Here is an 18,980-nt window from a genome sequence, read left to right on the forward strand (position 1 = left end):
TTCAAAAAGGAAGATATTCCATCCAACATATCCAGGGAAGGCTTGGTTGATGTGCAACCTGTCGAAAGGATCCACAAAGATCACATTTATTTTGGCCTCTTCAGAGAATTGGCTGACATCTTTGTGCATATTGGCCTGTAGACTATATGATTCACCACCTGAGGGAGGGGGACCTCAAAACACTAAGCTAGATTACTAACTGTAGACATATTGTTGCTAGATTGCCATGTAGGCTAATCTAACTATAAATGTGATATTGTTGCTAGATTGCCATGTAGGCTAATCTAACTAATAATATGTTGTTGCTAGATTAATCAATTAGCATACTAGGCTATCTAGCAACAACATATTTACAGTTAGCCTACATGGCTATCAGTAAATGTAGACTAATGTCCTACAGAAACTTCCCAGCTCTAGGCCTCGGCTACAAGATGTAGGTCTATTCACAGCAAATGGCGCGCACCGCTCGGCTCCCTGGGTTCATCAAAACTAACTCCAGCCTAGTCCGGCTGTAAAGTGGTGCCATGAACACAATATTAAGAGGTGAGAAATACTTGGAATACTCCCAGAACACTGTGACTCTCTGTAACTACAACACCACTAGTTGCTTTGAGAACTGTTTTTTTTCCCACAGTAGCATTTTGAGCAGCGGTCATATGATTATGCTTCTCAGAATGCATCTCTGCCTCCTCCATGTCACAGTGGAAAGAGGAAGTGAGTCAGCAGCCGACAGCCAAACAGAGACAGGCAGAGACTTTCATAGCAGGAATCAACATAATGCATAGGCTATTACTGTTGACCAAATTATGGTTCTAGAACAATCCTGGTTCTAGAACAATCCACAGGGACGTTGAGTAGCAAAATCACTCCAAATGATGGTTCTAGAACAATCCACAGGGACGTTGTGTAGCAAAATCACTCCAAATTATAGAACAATGGTTCTAGAACAATCCACAGGAACATTGTGCAGCAAAATCACCCCAAATAATGGTTCTAGAACAATCCACAGTAAGAGGTAGCCTATGTCTGTAATTCTGGGTTCATCGTCCCAGCTCTAACACACAACCTCTCTCGCTCACCTCGTTGATGGCTTGTATGATCTTGGATCTGAATGTGACGGTAGCACAGAGGACGGCCACCAGCCAGAAGTTGAGCATCACCCCTGAAGACTGGACTCCTTTTAACCTCTCATACTGGGTCAGGAGGGTGGCTAGCAGCTGGGGAGAGAACACACACACACAAGGACACACACAAGTTTAATATTATGCAGTTGATCCTCGCGGGAATTGAACCTGCGACCTTGCTGTTGCTAGCGCCCTGCTCTTACCAACAAATATTAATCATGCCCAGGTGTTAATAACACTATAAAAACCACTCCTCCTACGGACTACATTCACACAGTACTGGTAGACACAGTATTATATTGAATCACTAGATACTAGGTAATGGTAGACACAGTATTATATTGAATCACTAGATACTAGATACTGGTAGACAGTATTATATTGAATCACTAGATACTGGGTACTGGTAGACAGTATTATATTGAATCACTAGATACTAGGTACTGGTAGACACAGTATTATATTGAATCACTAGATACTGGGTACTGGTAGACAGTATTATATTGAATCACTAGATACTGGGTACTGGTAGACAGTATTATATTGAATCACTAGATACTGGGTACTGGTAGACAGTATTATATTGAATCACTAGATACTAGGTACTGGTAGACACAGTATTATATTGAATCCCTAGATACTGGGTACTGGTAGACACAGTATTATATTGAATCCCTAGATACTGGGTACTGGTAGACACAGTATTATATTGAATCACTAGATACTGGGTACTGGTAGACACAGTATTATATTGAATCACTAGATACTAGGTACTGGTAGACACAGTATTATATTGAATCACTAGATACTGGGTACTGGTAGACACAGGAGTTTTTCATAGCCAGTTGATCTATCCAGGGAAAACTCTAGGCTCCATGGTAAAATGTGTAGAATTGCAGCAAATTAGGATGAAAACCGTAACATTCTCTCTCCACCGCCAAGTCCTCAAATGTTCTTTCCCGGGGCCCGGACCGAAGCTACACCCCCCCTCAGCTAAGACCCTTACAGGCCGACCACTCCCCCCCAGCTAAGACCCTTACAGGCCGACCACTCCCCCCCAGCTAAGACCCTTACAGGCCGACCACTCCCCCCCAGCTAAGACCCTTACAGGCCGACCACTCCCCCCCAGCTAAGACCCTTACAGGCCGACCACTCCCCCCCAGCTAAGACCCTTACAGGCCGACCACTCCCCCCCCAGCTAAGACCCTTACAGGCCGACCACTCCCCCCCAGCTAAGACCCTTACAGGTCGACCACTCCCCCCAACTAAGACCCTTTTGATCCAGCCCCCAGTGTTGGTTTTTACCATAGTGATGCCGAGCATGGTGGGGCTAACCAGATAAACAGTGTTGTTTACCATAGTGATGCCGAGCATGGTGGGGCTAACCAGATAAACAGTGTTTACCATAGTGATGCCGAGCATGGTGGGGCTAACCAGATAAACAGTGTTGGTGTTTACCATAGTGATGCCGAGCATGGTGGGGCTAACCAGATAAACAGTGTTGGTGTTTACCATAGTGATGCCGAGCATGGTGGGGCTAACCAGATAAACAGTGTTGGTGTTTACCATAGTGATGCCGAGCATGGTGGGGCTAACCAGATAAACAGTGTTGGTGTTTACCATAGTGATGCCGAGCATGGTGGGGCTAACCAGATAAACAGTGTTGGTGTTTACCATAGTGATGCCGAGCATGGTGGGGCTAACCAGATAAACAGTGTTGGTGTTTACCATAGTGATGCCGAGCATGGTGGGGCTAACCAGATAAACAGTGTTGGTGTTTACCATAGTGATGCCGAGCATGGTGGGGCTAACCAGATAAACAGTGTTGGTGTTTACCATAGTGATGCCGAGCATGGTGGGACTAACCAGATAAACAGTGTTGGTGTTTACCATAGTGATGCCGAGCATGGTGGGGCTAACCAGATAAACAGTGTTGGTGTTTACCATAGTGATGCCGAGCATGGTGGGGCTAACCAGATAAACAGTGTTGGTGTTTACCATAGTGATGCCGAGCATGGTGGGGCTAACCAGATAAACAGTGTTGGTGTTTACCATAGTGATGCCGAGCATGGTGGGGCTAACCAGATAAACAGTGTTGGTGTTTACCATAGTGATGCCGAGCATGGTGGGACTAACCAGATAAACAGTGTTGGTGTTTACCATAGTGATGCCGAGCATGGTGGGGCTAACCAGATAAACAGTGTTGGTGTTTACCATAGTGATGCCGAGCATGGTGGGGCTAACCAGATAAACAGTGTTGGTGTTTACCATAGTGATGCCGTGCATGGTGGGGCTAACCAGATAAACAGTGTTGGTGTTTACCATAGTGATGCCGAGCATGGTGGGGCTAACCAGATAAACAGTGTTGGTGTTTACCATAGTGATGCCGAGCATGGTGGGGCTAACCAGATAAACAGTGTTGGTTTTTACCATAGTGATGCCGAGCATGGTGGGGCTAACCAGATAAACAGTGTTGGTGTTTACCATAGTGATGCCGAGCATGGTGGGACTAACCAGATAAACAGTGCTGGTTTTTACCATAGTGATGCCGAGCATGGTGGGGCTAACCAGATAAACAGTGTTGGTTTTTACCATAGTGATGCCGAGCATGGTGGGGCTAACCAGATAAACAGGTGCCTGGGTGGAGGAGGAGGCACCGCTGTCATGTTGGCTTCTTTCCCAGAAAGAGTAAAACACATCTGCCCAGCAGACGATCCACAGGAGAAAAGCTACTGCCTGGAGGAGAGGATGAGAGCAGAGCAGGAAGAAGACTTTATTGTGCATTTTCAGATCATGGAAATTCATATTTAGCTTTAAACCCCATTCCCGGAGAAACACATGCACACACACACACACACACACACACACACACACACACACAAAACCTTGCCGGCCGGCCGCAGGGCAGTGACCCTGGAGCTGCAGAGGGGTCAAGTTTAAGTGCCACAACGGCAGGAGGCATCTAGGATGTTATTGCTACTCTAGGATACTCACTCCTCACTACTTTTGCCCAGAGCCTTTCTGACCAGAGCCCTAGGGGTAGTGCGTGAAATAGGGAACCATTTGGGATGCAGATGAAGAAAGAGGAAGAGGAAATTAGATCTTTAGGTTAGGTGTGTGTCAGGATGTTCTCTTGTCAGACACTCTACCACACAGAGAAGCCTGTGTTCTGAAATGACTCTCCTGGTTGTTCAGAGAGACTGTTCTGAAATGACTCTCCTGGATGTTCAGAGAGACTGTTCTGAAATGACTCTCCTGGATGTTCAGAGAGAGACTGTTCTGAAATGACTCTCCTGAATGTTCAGAGAGAGACTGTTCTGAAATGACTCTCCTGGATGTTCAGAGAGAGACTGTTCTGAAATGACTCTCCTGGTTGTTCAGAGAGAGACTGTTCTGAAATGACTCTCCTGGTTGTTCAGAGAGAGACTGTTCTGAAATGACTCTCCTGGTTGTTCAGAGAGAGACTGTTCTGAAATGACTCTCCTGAATGTTCAGAGAGAGACTGTTCTGAAATGACTCCTGGATGTTCAGAGAGAGACTGTGTGAGTGTTAGCTTGCTACATATGTTTCTCTGGTTGTTCAGAGAGTGAGTGTGTTAGCTTGCTATATATGTTTCTCTGGTTGTTCAGAGAGAGAGAGTGTTAGCTTGCTTTATACACTACCGTTCAAAAGTTTGGGGTTACTTAGAAATATCCTTGTTTTTGAAAGAAAAGCTAATTTTTTGTCCATTAAAATAACATCAAATTGATCAGAAATACAGTGTAGACATTGTTAATGTTGTAAATGACTATTGTAGCTGGAAACAACTGATTTTTAATGGAATATCTACATAGGCATACAGAGGCCCATTATCAGCAGCCATCACTCCTGTGTTCCAATGGCATGTTGTGTTCGCTAATCCAAGTTTATCATTTAAAAAAACGAATTGATCATTAGAAAAACCTTTTGCAATTATGTTAGCACATCTGAAAACTGTTGTCCTGATTAAAGAAGCAATAAAACTGGCCTTCTTTAGACTAGTTGAGTATCTGGAGCATCAGCATTTGAGGGTTTGATTACAGGCTCAAAATGCCCAGAAACAAAGAACTTTCTCCTGAAACTCGTCTGTCTATTCTTGTTCTGAGAAATTAAGGCTATTTCCATGCGAGAAATTGCCAAGAAACTGAACATCTCGTACAACGCTGTGTACTACTCCCTTCACAGAACAGCGCAAACTGTCTCTAACCAGAATAGAAAGAGGAGTGGGAGGCCCCAGTGCACAACTGAGTAAGAGGACAAGTACATTAGAGTGTCTAGTTTGAGAAACAGACGCCTCACAAGTCCTCAACTGGCAGCTTCAGTAAATACTACCCACAAAACACCCGTCTCAACATCAACAGTGAAGAGGCGACTCCGGGATGCTGGTCTTATCTCATAGTAAGAACCGTTGAGACAGGCAGACACAGATAACACAGAAAACACAGATAACCCAGACACATGCAGAAGAACATGGACACGTACACACAGCCCCCCCCCCCCCAGACTCACGGTTTTGGCTCTGTTGAGGTGGGTCATGCATATGTAGCCCCGGTCATGGCTTTTGAGGTACAGGAAATAGATTGGGCCACAGACCCAGAGGTAGAGACAGGGGACCCATACCAGCACTGTGTTCTGAAAGCACTGGGTCAGATCTGGGTTTCCCACGTGCCACGTACGGTTCCAATCCTGAAAGGGGGAGGGGGGGGGGGAGGGGGGGTTAAATGACAGATGACTGAGAGACACAGCAGCTCATTCAACATAGTGTTGATAAGGACATGGTGACCTAAGCAGAAAGAGACTGGCACCCAGACAGGACAGGCTAATAAATGACACCCTATGGGACCTGGGCAAATGTAGTGCACTATACAGGGAATAGGGTCAAAAGTAGTGCACTATATAGAGAATAGGGTTCCATTTGGGGTCAAACGTAGTGCACTATATAGGGAATAGTGTGCCCTATGGGACACAGCCTCAGACTGCTGTGTTCAGACAGTGATTTATGACAAGGCCTAATGTTTGTAGAGCTACAGAGACTAATACATTCATACAAGACACCAGGCTACATAACTACACCTTGTGTGGAAACAGACACTTTTAGTCACACTCTCTGTCTGTCTGTCTGTCTGTCTGTCTGTCTGTCTGTCTGTCTGTCTGTCTGTCTGTCTGTCTGTCTGTCTGTCTGTCTGTCTGTCTGTCTGTCTGTCTGTCTGTCTGTCTGTGTCTGTGTCTGTGTCTGTGTGTGTGTGTGTGTGTGTGTGTGTGTGTGTACATGAACACAGCGTCTGTTCTTCATCTCAGTGAATGAGTTGTTTCTAATAAAACCCACGTAAACATTCCTGCCTTGGCACAAAGGAGGGAACTGGAGGCAGGGTGCCAGGCCTGCCACACACAGACACACCTTCCTCTCTCGTTCCTTTCCTAAAGCCTATCGCTTTTGGCTGTATTGTTTAATAACACTTAACCAAAATCCTGAGTTCATAAGGCGTTTATAACACTGAGACAACACTGTCACAACACAACTGTCACGAGACAACACTGTCACAACACACCACTGTTACAACACACCACTGTCACACTGTCCCAAAACAACACTGAAACACTGAGACAACACTGAGACAACACTGAGACAACACTGTCACGAGACAACACTGACAACACTGTCCCAACACAACACTGAGACAACACTGTCACAACACTGTCACGAGACAACACTGAGACAACACTCAAGAGACAACACTGTCACAACACAACACTGAGACAACACTGTCACGAGACAACACTGAGACAACACTGTCACGAGACAACACTGTCAAGAGACAACACTAAGAGAACACTGTCACGAGACAACACTGAGACACTGTCAAGAGACAACACGATCACAAGACAACACTGAGACAACACTGACAACATGTTATGACAGCTGTTTTTACCTGAATCCTGAGTCATACTGTGTATGTGTTCAATAACACTACTGTTTAATCAGTCTGACCATGGCTGCTAAAGGACAAGCAACTCCAAGGTACTCATGACCAGTAATCAGTCTGACCATGGCTGCTAAAGGACAAGCAACTCCAAGGTACTCATGACCAGTTCAGTGATTTTGGAAAGCACTTGTCTCAATACCCTTTGGCTTCAAGACAAGCCCTCTTACCCCTTTGGAATTTGTTTAGTTCAATAACTGAGCCAGTGAGTAGACAACAAAGTCCTGTAGAATATAGAAGTGTACAATCACACTACCAGGTCTCTCATAACAGGTTCCAAAGGGTTGTGGGACTGGGTGATGAGATTGCATGTTATCATAACTCAGGAAGCCATAGACCTTATTGACAAAATGCATGTTATTAGGCCTAACAGTCTCTGAAATCCCATACCTAGAACAACAGCTGGAACATTGTGGAAGGCAAGGCAACCCGTCTGCTCAGCGAGACTAACACTAATTAGACCGACACCCTGTTATTAACATTTGGACCTCTAGCAAATGGACCTCTAACACTTGTAGCTAAATTCCTTCGGCCATGCTGAGTAAAGCCCTATCTAGCCAGGCCAGCTGACAGATTACTTATTAGGCAATAGACGGTAGCATGTTATGACCGCACATAGATAGAATCTATCTACATGACATAACATTATGTGTCACTTCAAACATGTGTAACTCTTTTGGGCTCCCGAGTGGGGCAGCGATCTAAGGCACTGCATCTCAGTGCTAGAGGCGTCACTACAGACCCTGGTTTGATCCCGGGCTGTATCACAACCGGCCGTGATTGGGAGTCCCATAGGGCGGCGCACAACTGGCCCAGCATCGTTAGGGTTTGGCCAGGGGGAGGCCGTCATTGTAAATAAGAGTTTGTTCTTAACTGACTGGCCTAGTTAATCTTCTAGTTCAGTGTCATATGAGAAGAAGAGGACTGGCCACCCCTCATAGCCTGGTTCCTCTCTAGGTTTCTTCCTAGGTTTTGGCCTTTCTAGGGAGTTTTTCCTAGCCACCGTGCTTCTACACCTGCATTGCTTGCTGTTTGGGGTTTTAGGCTGGGTTTCTGTACAGCACTTCGAGATATTAGCTGCTGTACGAAGGGCTATATAAAATAAAATAAACTTGATTGATAACACGTTTGGTTGGATTCCACACATACAACATGATTTAACAATAGGTTTCTAGTTAGTTTTTGGGGGTTTCTATCTAGCTAATGTAATAATAATGTCCTCTCTATGTTGCTGCTACTCGTAGTGGATGGTGTGTACAGGTTTGAACAAACAAAGGCATCTTGCAACAGCTGATAGACTTGCTGTAGCATTCACAGGCGTTCTTGTGTTGTGGACCTTGCTAGCAAGAGAGGCTTGCCATCATACATGAGTGTTATGTCCTGAAAGTTACCTAGCGAACATTTAATCGAAACACTTTGCTCCATCATCAACAAAGCAGAGGTAGTGTGAGACTCGTATGAAGTTGTTAGAATAGAGTGAGTTTTAGCTAGCAGGGTAGCTAACATAACAGGAATCAATGGTGTTTAATCACTGAAATATGTTAAGCTAGCTAGACACAACTTCACAATAAAACGACTGTCGACTTTTATTGATAGTGATATACGTTTCTAAACGCACTACCACGTTATTTCAACCACTATTTCACACATTATTAATACAAATTAAGCTTAGCTAGTTCGCTCAAGTCAACACATTCCAACCTGCTATCAACCGGCATAACAACGGCCTTGCTAACCTGGCTAGCTACTGTTAGCTAACGCTAGTGTTACCAAAGACAGTACAGTAACCTTATGTGATATTACCATGCTTAGTTCAGGCAGACACCGTCATTACAAGCAAAGCCGCTAATAGCAAGCTGGAAAACAACTGTTGGCGTCAACAGTGTAACGCAGCTAAAGACAACGAGTTGACTAGCTCGGTCGCAACAGTGGAACTTACCCAAAACGGGTCGGAACCGTCCGCACTGCAGAACTTGTCCAAACCCATTCGCGGTTGTTCAAGTTCTCCTCTGATAATTTGGGTTAACGGCGCTACCGCTTTGCTTTGGTTTCATAAGCGCACTTCTGTTGGCGCTCCTGTAAACAAGATAGAAGGTTACCGCTAGGGGGCGCTATAACTCAATCGGTAACAGTGCGTTTAGCTGGTGTGTGTGTGTGTGTGTCAATCTGTGACAGTGCGCTTAGCTGTATGTATGTGTGTGTGTGTGTGTGTCACTTGTTATTTTACTCTGTGCGGGGCCACCGCTGGTGTGCATGAATAACGCAACCTCTAGAATAACGTGCAAATAGCACACTTTTCCCTATGGGCCATGGTCAAAAGTAGTGCACTTTATAGGGAATAGGGATCTTTTTTTCATTTCAGAAAGGAGTGTAACAACAGGGCCCTCAGAAAGTATTCACTTGACTTTATCCATATTATGTTGTGTTACAGCCTGAATTCAAAACGGATTGTGTCACTGATCTACACACAGTATCCCATAATGGAATTATGATTGGATACCTTTTTACACAATAATAAAAAATGAAAAGCTGAAATGTCTTGAATCCAATAAGTATTCAACTCCTTTGTTATGGCAAGCCGAAATAAGTTCAGGAGTAACAATGTGCTTTAACAAGTCACATAACAAGTTGCATGGACTCACTCTGACTGCAATAATAGTGTTTAAGATCATTTTGAAATGACTACCCCATCTCTTTACTCCACACATACAATTATCTGTAAGGTCCCTCAGTCGAGCAGTGAATTTCAAGCACAGATTCAACCACAAATAAGAGGGGGGTTTTCCAATGCCCCGCAAAGAACGGCAACTATTGGTAGATGGGAACGAAAAATATATATTCCTTTTCAGCATGGTGCAGTTATTACTTCCACTTTGGATGGTGTATCAATACACCCAGTCACTACAAAGATACAGGCGCCCTTCCTAACTCAGTTGCCAGAGAGGAAGGAAACCACTCAGGGAGGAAACCGCTCATGAGGCTAATGGTGACTTAAAACAGTTGCAGAGTTTAATGGTTGTGATAGGAGAAAACTGAGGATGGACGAACAATATTGTAGTTACTCCACAATACTAACATAAATGAGGGAAAAGAAGGAAGGAATACATATATTCCAAAACATACATCCTGTTTGCAATAAGGCGAAGAAAGGAACTTTTGGTCCTAAATACAAAGCATTATGTTTGGGGCAAAACCAACACACGCACACGCACACATCACTGAGTACCACGCTTCATATTTTCAAGCATGGTGGTGTCTGCATCATGTTATGGGAATGCTTGTCATTGGCAAGGACTCGTTTTTTAGGAGAAAAAGTAACAGAATAGAGGTAAACACAGGCAAAATCCTAGAGGAAACCTGGTTCAGTCTGCTTTCCACCAGACAGTCAGAGACAAATTCACCTTTCAGCAGGACAAATACCTTAAACCCAAGGCCAAATATACAAGTCAACATTGAATGTTCCTTAGTGGCTTAGTTATAGTTTTGATTTAAATCGTCTTGAAAATCTATGACAAGACTAGAAAATGGCTGTCTAGCAATAATCAACAACCAACTTGACAGAGCTTGAAGAATGTTAGAAAGAATAATGTGCAAATATTGTACAATCCAGGTGTGTAAAGCTGTCACGCCCTGGCCTTAGTATTCTTTGTTTTCTTTATTATTTTAGTTAGGTCAGGGTGTGACATGGGGAATGTTGGTGTTTTGTAGGTTTTGGGTGGTTATATGGTAAAGGGGGTGTTGGGTGTAGTGTATGGGTTTGTGTTGAGTGTATGTGTCTAGCTGTGTCTATGTTGGGTGTAGTTGTCTGGGAAAGTCTATGGTTGCCTGAATGGGTTCCCAATTAGAGACAGCTGATTTCTGTTGTCTCTGATTGGGAGCCATATTTAAGGTAGCCATGGGCTTTCGTTTGATGTGGGTAATTGTCTATGTCAGAACGTTTGTAGCCTGTGTATGTGCACGACGTTTATTAGCTTCACGGTCGTTTTTGTTTTGGTTAGTTTGTAAGTGTTTTTTGTTTCGTTTTTTCCTTCTCCTCAATAAAAGGAAGATGGCTTATTTTCCAACTGCTGCGTTTTGGTCCGTCAATCCCCCACACGATCGTGACAAAAGCTTTTAGAGACTCACAGCTGTAATCGCTGCCCAAGGTGATTCTAACATTTATTCACTCAGGGGGTTGAACACTTATCTAATTAGGATATATTAGCGTTTTATTTTCCATGAATAAAATACCAAAATATTTTTAATGTTCTTACACTTTGAAATTACATATTATTTTGTGTAGATTGTTGACAAAAAAAATGACAATTTAAACCCATTTTAATAAAACTTTATAACGCAACAAAATGTGAAAAAAATCAAGGTGAGGGAATAGTTTCTGAAGGCACTGTTGTTCACCCCCACATCCTGGCTGCTGTCTCATCCATACAAGGCATTGTAGGCGTCCCAAATGGCACCCTATTACCTACATAAGCACTACTTTTGACCAGAGTAGTGCACTATGCAGGGAATAGGGTGCCATTTGGGAGGCCGACATACCCACTGCTGTCTCATCCTTATATGGTCCTGTTCCCTTGGGTCAGTTTGATCATTTGAATAACCATACAGAGAGATACCGTGTGGCACTAGGCCTGGAGAGCTACAGAGAGACACCATGTTGATGTAGCTTAGTCCTAGGCCTGGAGAGCTACAGAGAGACACCATGTTGATGTAGCTTAGTCCTAGGCCTGGAGAGCTACAGAGATACCATGTTGATGTAGCTTAGTCCTAGGCCTGGAGAGCTACAGAGAGATACCATGTTGATATAGCTTAGTCCTAGGCCTGGAGAGCTACAGAGAGACACCATGTTGATGTAGCTTAGTCCTAGGCCTGGAGAGCTACAGGGAGATACCATGTTGATGTAGCTTAGTCCTAGGCCTGGAGAGCTACAGAGATACCATGTTGATGTAGCTTAGTCCTAGGCCTGGAGAGCTACAGAGAGACACCATGTTGATGTAGCTTAGTCCTAGGCCTGGAGAGCTACAGAGATACCATGTTGATGTAGCTTAGTCCTAGGCCTGGAGAGCTACAGAGATACCATGTTGATGTAGCTTAGTCCTAGGCCTGGAGAGCTACAGAGAGATACCAGATATAGCTTAGTCCTAGGCCTGGAGAGCCACAAGTGGTGTTGGAAATAAATTATGCTCCCCACTGTCTCCTAGTGGGGGTATAGGGTAATGATACCTGTCTCCTATGGGGGGTATAGGGTAATGATACCTGTCTCCTAGTGGGGGGTATAGGTTAATGATACCTGTCTCCTAGTGGGGGGTATAGGGTAATGATACCTGTCTCCTAGTGGGGGGTATAAGGTAATGATACCTGTCTCCTAGTGGGGGGTATAGGGTAATGATACCTGTCTCCTAGTGGGGGGTATAGGGTAATGATACCTGTCTCCTAGTGGGGGGTATAGGGTAATGATACCTGTCTCCTATGGGGGGTATAGGGTAATGATACCTGTCTCCTAGTGGGGGGTATAGGGTAATGATGCCTGTCTCCTAGTGGGGGGTATAGGGTAATGATACCTGTCTCCTAGTGGGGGTATAGGGTAATGATACCTGTCTCCTAGTGGGGGGTATAGGGTAATGTTATCTGTCTCCTAGTGGGGGGTATAGGGTAATGATACATGTCTCATAGTGGGGGTATAGGGTAATGTTACCTGTCTCCTAGTGGGGGGTATAGGGTAATGTTACCTGTCTCCTAGTGGGGGGTATAGGGTAATGATACATGTCTCATAGTGGGGGTATAGGGTAATGATACGTGTCTCCTAGTGGGGGGTATAGGGTAATGTTACCTGTCTCCTAGTGGGGGGTATAGGGTAATGTTACCTCCTAGTGGGGGGTATAGGGTAATGATACCTGTCTCCTAGTGGGGGGTATAGGGTAATGATACCTGTCTCCTAGTGGGGGGTATAGGGTAATGATACCTGTCTCCTAGAGGGGGGTATAGGGTAATGATACCTGTCTCCTAGTGGGGGGTATAGGGTAATGATACCTGTCTCCTAGTGGAGGTATATGGTAATGATACCTGTCTCCTATGGGGGGTATATGGTAATGATACCTCTCTCCTATGGGGGGGGGGGTATAGGGTAATGATACCTGTCTCCTAGTGGGGGTATAGGGTAATGATACCTGTCTCCTAGTGGGGGGTATATGGTAATGTTACCTGTCTCCTAGTGGGGGGTATAGGGTAATGATACATGTCTCATAGTGGGGGGTATAGGGTAATGTTACCTGTCTCCTAGTGGGGGGTATAGGGTAATGATACCTGTCTCCTAGTGGGGGGTATAGGGTAATGATACCTGTCTCCTAGTGGGGGGTATATGGTAATGATACCTGTCTCCTAGTGGGGGTATAGGGTAATGATACCTGTCTCCTAGTGGGGGGTATAGGGTAATGATACCTGTCTCCTAGTGGGGGTATAGGGTAATGATACCTGTCTCCTAGTGGGGGTATTTGGTAATGATACCTGTCTCCTAGTGGGGGGTATATGGTAATGTTACCTCTCTCCTATTGGAGGTATATGGTAATGATACCTGTCTACTAGTGGGGGTATAGGGTAATGATACCTGTCTCCTAGTAGGGGGTATAGGGTAATGATACCTGTCTCCTAGTGGGGGTATTTGGTAATGATACCTGTCTCCTAGTGGGGGGTATATGGTAATGTTACCTCTCTCCTATTGGGGGTATATGGTAATGATACCTGTCTCCTAGTGGGGGTATTTGGTAATGATACCTGTCTCCTAGTGGGGGGTATAGGGTAATGATACCTGTCTCCTAGTGGGGGTATAGGGTAATGATGCCTGTCTCCTAGTGGGGGGTATAAGGTAATGATACCTGTCTCACTCTCTCATTATACTGTCTGTCACACAACCAATGTATGTACAGTTGAAGTCGGAAGTTTACATACACCTTAGCCAAATACATTTAAACTCAGTTTTTCACAGTTCCTGACATTTAATCCTAGTAAAAATGCCCTGTCTTAGGTCAGTTAGGATCACCACTTTATTTTAAGAATGTGAAATGTCAGAATAATAGTAGAGAGAATGATTTATTTCAGCTTTTATTTCTTTCATCACATTCCCAGTGGGTCAGAAGTTTACATACACTCAATTACTATTTGGTAGCATTGCCTTTAAATTGTTAAAACTTGGGTCAAATGTTTCGGGTAGCCTTCCACAAGCTTCCCACAATAAGTTGGGTGAATTTTGGCCCATTCCTCCTGACAGAGCTGGTGTAACTGAGTCAGGTTTGTAGGCCTCCTTGCTCGCACACACTTTTTCAGTTCTGCCCACAGATTTTCTATAGGATTGGAGGTCAGGGCTTTGTGATGGCCACTCCAATACCTTGACTTTGTTGTCCTTGAGCCATTTTGCCACAACTTTGGAAGTATGCTTGGGGTCATTGTCCATTTGGAAGACCCATTTTCAACCAAGCTTTACCTTCCTGACTGATGTCTTGAGATGTTGCTTTAATATATCCACATAATTTCCCTCTTCATGATGCCATCTATTTTGTGAAGTGCACCAGTCCCTCCTGCAGCTAAGCACCCCCAAAACATGATGCTGCCACCCCATGCTTCATGGTTGGGATGGTGTTCTTCGGCTTGCAAGCCTCCCCCTTTTTCCTCCAAACATAACGATGGTCATTATGGCCAAACAGTTCTATTTTAGTTTCATCAGACCAGAGGATATTTCTCCAAAAAAGTACGATCTTTGTCCCCATGTGCAGTTGCAAACCGTAGTCTGGCTTTTTTATGGCGGTTTTGGAGCAGTGGCTTTATCCTTGCTGAGCAACCTTTCAGGTTATGTCGATATAGGACTCGTTTTTACTGTGGATATAGATAATTCTGTACCTGTTACCTCCAGCATCTTCACAAGGTCCTTTGCTGTTGTTCTGGGATTGATTTACACTTTTTGCATCAAAGTACGTTCATCTCTAGGAGACAGAATGCGTCTCCTTCCTGAGGAGTATGACGGCTGCGTGGTCCCATGGTGTTTATACTTGCGTACTATTGTTTATACAGATGAACGTGGTACCTTCAGGCATTTGGAAATTGCTCCCAAGGATGAACCAGACTTGTGAAGATCTACAATTCTTTTGGCTGATTTCTTTTGATTTCCCCATGATGTCAAGCAAAGAAGCACTGACATTGAAGGTAGGCCTTGAAATACACTGCTCAAAAAAATAAAGGGAACACTAAAATAACACATCCTAGATCTGAATGAATGAAATATTCTTATTAAATAATTTTTTCTTTACATAGTTGAATGTGCTGACAACAAAATCACATAAAAATGATCAATGGAAATCAAATTGATCAACCCATGGAGGTCTGGATTTGGAGTCACACTCACAATTAAAGTGGAAAACCACATTACAGGCTGATCCAACTTTGATGTAATGTCCTTAAAACAAGTCAAAATGAGGCTCAGTAGTGTGTGTGGCCTCCACGTGCCTGTATGACCTCGCTACAACGCCTGGGCATGCTCCTGATGAGGTGGCGGATTGTCTCCTGAGGGATCTCCTCCCAGACCTGGACTAAAGCATCCGCCAACTCCTGGACAGTCTGTGGTGCAACGTGGCGTTGGTGGATGGAGCGAGACATGATGTCCCAGATGTGCTCAATTGGATTCAGGTCTGGGGAACGGGCAGGCCAGTCCATAGCATCAATGCCTTCCTCTTGCAGGAACTACTGACACACTCCAGCCACATGAGGTCTAGCATTGTCTTGCATTAGGAGGATCCCAGGGCCAACCGCACCAGCATATGGTCTCACAAGGGGTCTGAGGATCTCATCTCGGTACCTAATGGCAGTCAGGCTACCTCTGGCGAGCACATGGAGGGCTGTGCGGCCCCCCAAAGAAATGCCACCCTACACCATGACTGACCCACCGCCAAACCGGTCATGCTGGAGGATGTTGCAGGCAGCAGAACGTTCTCCACGGCGTCTCCAGACTCTGTCACGTCTGTCACATGTGCTCAGTGTGAACCTGCTTTCATCTGTGAAGAGCACAAAGCGCCAGTGGCAAATTTGCCAATCTTGGTGTTCTCTGGCAAATGCCAAACGTCCTGCACGGTGTTGGGCTGTAAGCACAACCCCCACCTGTGGATGTCGGGCCCTCATACAACCTCATGGAGTCTGTTTCTGACCGTTTGAGCAGACACATGCACATTTGTGGCCTGCTGGAGGTCATTTTGCAGGGCGGTGGCAGTGCTCCTCCTGCTCCTCCTTGCACAAAGGCGGAGGTAGCGGTCCTGCTGCTGGGTTGTTGCCCTCCTACGGCCTCCTCCACGTCTCCTGATGTACTGGCCTGTCTCCTGGTAGCGCCTCCATGCTCTGGACACTACGCTGACAGACACAGCAAACCTTCTTGCCACAGCTCGCATTGATGTGCCATCCTGGGTGAGCTGCACTACCTGAGCCATTTGTGTGGGTTGAAGACTCCGTCTCATGCTACCACTAGAGTGAAAGCACCGCCAGCATTCAAAAGTGACCAAAACATCAGCCAGGAAGCATAGGAACTGAGAAGTGGTCTGTGGTCACCACCTGCAGAACCACTCCTTTACTGGGGGTGTCTTACTAATTGCCTATAATTGCCTATAATTTCCACCTGTTGTCTATTCCATTTGCACAACAGCATGTGAAATTTATTGTCAATCAGTGTTGCTTCCTAAGTGGACAGTTTGATTTCACAGAAGTGTGATTGACTTGGAGTTACATTGTGTTGTTTAAGTGTTCCCTTTATTTTTTTGAGCAGTGTACATCCACAGGTACACCTCCAATTGACTCAAATAATGTCAATTAGCCTATCAGAAACTTCTAAAGCCATGACATACTTTTCTGGAATTTTCCAAGCTGTTTAAAGGCACAGTCAACTTAGTGTATGTAAACTTCTGACCCACTGGAATTGTGATACAGTGAATTATAAGTGAAATAATCTATCTGTAAACAATTGTTGGAAAAATTACTTGTGTCATGCACAAAGTAGATGTCCTAACCGACTTGCCAAAACTATAGTTTGTTAACAAGAAATTTGTGGAGTGGTTGAAAAACGAGTTTATAAGTGTATGTAAACTTCCGACTTCAACTGTACCCTAACAACACAGACATCAGTATCTCTCTCCCTCTATATCTCTCCCTCTATCTATCTTGCACTCACTCTCTCTCTCACTGTCTCTCTCTGCATGCCTCTTCCCCTCTCTCTCTCTACCAATCTCTCTCTTTATCTCTCTCTCCCCTCTCTATCCCCCCCTCTTTCTCTCTCCCCGTCTCTCTCTCTACCCATCTCTCTCTTTATCTCTCTCTCCCCCCTCTTTCTCTCTCCCCCTCCTTCTCTCTATACATGTGATTACGTTTACATTTAAGTCATTTAGCAGACGCTCTTATCCAGAGCGACTTACAAATTGGTGCATTCACCTTATGATATCCAGTGGAACAACCACTTTACAATATCCACTTTACACTTTACACACTTTACCACTTTACAATATCCACATATCCCTACCGGCCAAACCCTCCCTAACCCGGACGACGCTAAGCCAATTGTGCGTCGCCCCACGGACCTCCCGGTCGCGGCCGGCTGCGGCAGAGCCTGGGCGCGAACCCAGAGACTCTGGTGGCGCAGCTAGCACTGCGATGCAGTGCTCTAGACCACTGCACCACCCGGGAGATATGACTTAAATGTGCTAAATGCACCACCCGGGAGATATGACTAAACTCTGCTAAATGACTTAAATGTGATTATATGGTAACACACAGCAGAGTTCCAGATCATAAGGCATTATGACACATACAAGGATAAGGTTCAGTCCACAGTTAGTTTCCACAATGTCCTTACATGCACTTGAGCCAAGTAGGCCATTGACTCTGAGTAAATAGAATGCAAAATATCTTCAAGATAGCATTGAAAGCATTAAACACATAAGATGTGTCCCAAATGACAACCTATTCCCTATATAAGGCATTACTTTTGACCATAGCTCTACGGGCCCTGGCCGCCCTGGTCAAAAGCAGTGCACTATATAGGGAATAGGGTGCCATTTGGGACTCAATAGCTGGTTCATTTCCATGCATTTCCATGGGCTGTAATTCCTAATTATGCCACATATCTTGATCCTTTCTCGTTGATCACACAAACTCTGTCCAGACAGACAGAGAGAGAGAGAGACAGAGAGAGAGAGAGACAGAGAGACAGAGAGAGAGACAGAGAGAGAGAGACAGAGAGAGAGACAGAGAGAGAGACAGAGAGAGAGACAGAGAGACAGACAGAGAGACAGAGAGAGAGAGAGAGAGACAGAGAGAGAGACAGAGAGACAGAGAGAGAGAGACAGAGAGAGAGAGACAGAGAGAGACAGAGACAGAGAGAGAGAGAGAGACAGCGAGACAGAGACAGAGAGAGAGAGAGAGCACAATATTTAGGCTACAGATAAACACATAAATTAGATAAACCAAAAAAGCATATCCTTAGGCTATATTGTAAACATTCTCCTTTCAAATTGTGGCATTTAGATAAAAGGTGAATAGGCCGATACATGTTTCATTTGTTGTAATCCTGGTTTGCTGTTCCATAAAAGACATACACGTTTAATTTAATTCATTCCAAAGAAGTGCTCTGGCAGTAGGATTGAATAGGCCTAAGTCACCATCTGTGGAAGGCGAGCATCCTAGCTAACCTGGTCATGCCAAGGTGTGGAATGACAGCACAAAATAGACTGAGGGGCGATAGCACAAACAAACTGGTACCAGGGTAATGATAGCACAAACAAACTGGTACCAGGGTAATGATAGCACAAACAAACTGGTACCAGGGTAATGATAGCAC

The 18,980-nt window shown here is 44.8% G+C and overlaps 1 protein-coding gene across 3 annotated transcripts in view; it reads right to left on the bottom strand.

The window, feature by feature from the left end:
- abcc1 (ATP binding cassette subfamily C member 1 (ABCC1 blood group)) overlaps window positions 1–9,216 on the bottom strand; it is a 77,812-nt gene extending 68,596 nt beyond the window's left edge. For 2 of the 3 annotated variants that reach the window (XM_071391909.1, XM_071391918.1), the window contains exons 1-4: window positions 9,063–9,216; window positions 5,652–5,828; window positions 3,717–3,860; window positions 1,080–1,217 (exon numbers count right to left, since the gene is read on the bottom strand). In XM_071391909.1, coding sequence (XP_071248010.1) covers window positions 1,080–1,217; window positions 3,717–3,860; window positions 5,652–5,828; window positions 9,063–9,110 — 507 coding nt within the window. In that variant the 5' untranslated portion in view covers window positions 9,111–9,216. Of the gene's footprint in view, window positions 1–1,079; window positions 1,218–2,429; window positions 2,465–3,716; window positions 3,861–5,651; window positions 5,829–9,062 lie in introns of those variants that run through there. The other variant, XM_071391927.1, reaches the window with a different exon arrangement.
- Window positions 9,217–18,980: the final 9,764 nt, after the last annotated feature.

The sequence above is a fragment of the Salvelinus alpinus genome, chromosome 1 (assembly GCF_045679555.1).
Source record: "Salvelinus alpinus chromosome 1, SLU_Salpinus.1, whole genome shotgun sequence".
NCBI lineage: Eukaryota > Metazoa > Chordata > Actinopteri > Salmoniformes > Salmonidae > Salvelinus > Salvelinus alpinus.